At 49.5% G+C, this 2,351-nt stretch overlaps 1 protein-coding gene across 1 annotated transcript; it reads left to right on the top strand.

Annotated features, from left to right (window-relative positions):
• The first annotated feature begins 456 nt into the window (after positions 1–456).
• On the top strand, positions 457–2,112 carry LOC115375406 (uncharacterized). The gene is made up of 5 exons (XM_030074797.1): positions 457–696; positions 782–1,054; positions 1,202–1,285; positions 1,594–1,816; positions 1,967–2,112. The coding sequence occupies exons 1-5, from the start codon at positions 520–522 to the stop codon at positions 2,110–2,112; spliced, it is 903 nt and encodes a 300-aa protein (XP_029930657.1). The 5' UTR covers positions 457–519.
• Positions 2,113–2,351: the final 239 nt, after the last annotated feature.

Raw genomic sequence — 2,351 nt, 5'->3', positions numbered from 1 at the left:
CGATTGACCGGCGAGCTACCTGCACCTACATCTGTGATCGTCTGATCCAGAACCACTTAACACAGATACATTTATTCCATTTAAAAACACACACATAACTAATTGTTAATCAACACACATATTTGCACTCCTTCAACACACAGACACATACAGACACACACAGACACACACACACACACACCCACACACACACACACGCACTGCCAAGGTAAGTTGAAACGTTTGTGTATTTGAAGGCTGACCTTGTTTGGGAAAGCATTGTTTGTGAGTATGATTGGCACAGATTCACTTGAATTTTTAAAGTTTCTTTGAACTTTGGAGGAAATTTTATTATTTTTTTTTTTGTTTGTTTGTTTGTTTTTCATTCCTAGATGCCCCGTGCCAAGTCCCACCGGCGGGCCCAGGCCCTGAAGCAGAGGATGGCGCAGCCGCTGCCATGGACCCCCCAGCCGCCTGTCCCCGAGTTCGTTGCTCGTAAGTATCAAACAGTTTGTTTATTTTTTTTTTAATGTTTAACTGATGCATTTTGAATGTTATGTGAAGAAGTACGAATTTTGTGTCATCATACTTAACTTTGTTGTCAACCACACAGGGCGCGGTACAGGGTACCGCCATCGCGTGCGGAGATGGCCGACTTCGAAGCTGACCCAGCGGAGCTTCAAGTTGGTCACTCCTGCCCAGAAGCCGGACCAGAAGGTATTCGTTTTTCTTTTTCAGAAACACAGTGCTTGTCGTAAGAAGTCGGTGTCTATGTTCTAAAGCCGTGTCTCTGTCGTTGCAGATGGTGTTCGTCGTGGGAGACTCCCACCTGCGGGCCCTGGTGGATGGGATCGTCGCGATGCCGGAGGTACCTCTCTCTTTCTCTTTTCTCTCTGTTCCAGGTGCGCATGCAGCAGAGCTGAGGACGGAGGTGTCCCACGCCGCTCTCCCCTGGACCCCGGACGTGGTGTGTGTGCTCGCCCCGAGCAACAACCTGACAGCCAGCAGGAACATCGGAGAGGCGTCGCTGGACTTCGGTGCTCTCCTGGCTACAGTTTGCAACCGCTGGGCGAAGGTGTGTTTAATTTGCAGTTGGCAGTATTTGTTTTGTCCTGTGCTGTCACAGTAAGCGTGTGTTTTCACATGTGCTTTTTTAGAAACCTAAATGTGATTCTAAACGTGATTTTTTTTTTTTTGTGTGTGTGTGTGTGTGTGTGTGTAGGTGTTCGTGCTGGACTTCCCTCCACGCTTGAACATCGAGCCTGGCCTGCAGGAGCTGTTCCGCCAGGAGTTCTGCCGTGTCGCAGCACGCATGGGTACGTCTTAGTTTTGGTCATCAGATCAATTATAACTGACGTATCGTGAACCTAACCTCATATGTTTTACATGAGTGTATTTATTACCAGAATGTATGATGTTTCTCACTTTTGCGGCAGGTCTCCCATACGTGTCTGTGGCAGAGCACCTCCCGATGGATCGTTTGGAGCTGTGGAGCCGTGACGGTGTAAGTACAGCATACTTTGTTGTTGTGACATGACACATGGAGGAGTTGAAGGTTTCCATTTTCGATACACAAGTTGAGCGCAATGTGTTCTGCGTTTCACTGTTTTCCAGGTGCACCTCAGCGACAGCGACGGAACGCCGATCCTCGTCCAGGCCCTGTGGGACGCCGCGGTCCGCCAGCTGGCTCCTCCTCCTCCTCCTCCTCCTCCTTCGGTGCCCCCCCCGGACATCGCCTCGTGCCAGGGTCTCCCCCGTGCTGGTCGTGACGGGACACAGCCCCGCGGCTCGTCACCGCAACCCACTGGAGTGGACCGTCGTCGGACAGGAGGGCAAGGTAATGTGTTTGAGTCATTTTCTGGCTGTACATTTGTGCATCTTTTCTGGTTTTACGCCTTTATTTTTTGTGTGTGTGTGTGTTTTTTTTTTTAATGGTGATAATTTTTTTTTGTTGTGGTTTTTAAGATTCGAGCATCTCCGGTGCAAGAGTCTGTCCTCCCATCCAACCCCGTCTGGTTCAGCGGCGACATCCTGGAGGCCATGGAGAGGGTTTCGCCATCCTCGGACAGCGACGTCACTGCCCTTCTGCCAGCTGGCCAGGTAAAGTGCCTGATAATTACATTTATATATTAAGAAGTAATCCATATTAGTTCTGACTTTAAGGTGTTTCTGTTAAGTTATAAAATGTTAAATGGGTTTGCCTCTGATGTTTCCCCTTGTCTCTGTGTGAGTGTGTGTGTGAATGGTTGTGAGTTTTTCCGAGTGCGTGCTGTGTCTTTTTGAGTCAGGTCATCATGGTGCTGGTGGTTGTGTGGCTCAGGTCCCAGGCTGCTCCAGTGCATGTGGCTCCCCTCGGCATCCGCATTCCTCAT

This window comes from Myripristis murdjan, chromosome 17 (genome assembly GCF_902150065.1).
Source record: "Myripristis murdjan chromosome 17, fMyrMur1.1, whole genome shotgun sequence".
Classification (NCBI taxonomy): Eukaryota; Metazoa; Chordata; class Actinopteri; order Holocentriformes; family Holocentridae; genus Myripristis; species Myripristis murdjan.
The sequence above is the reverse complement of the archived record's forward strand: the minus strand, read 5'-3'. Positions and strand labels throughout refer to the sequence as shown.

What these genes read in the sequence shown, in the direction of transcription:
- LOC115375406 (XM_030074797.1), top strand. Translation starts at nt 520, where the DNA reads ATGCATTTTGAATGTTATGTGAAGAAGTACGAATTTTGTGTCATCATA. An exon ending in TTTGCAACCGCTGGGCGAAG is followed by an intron (nt 1,055 to 1,201) that starts GTGTGTTTAATT and finishes GTGTGTGTGTAG; the next exon opens with GTGTTCGTGCTGGACTTCCC. An exon ending in TCGTCGGACAGGAGGGCAAG is followed by an intron (nt 1,817 to 1,966) that starts GTAATGTGTTTG and finishes CTCCGGTGCAAG; the next exon opens with AGTCTGTCCTCCCATCCAAC.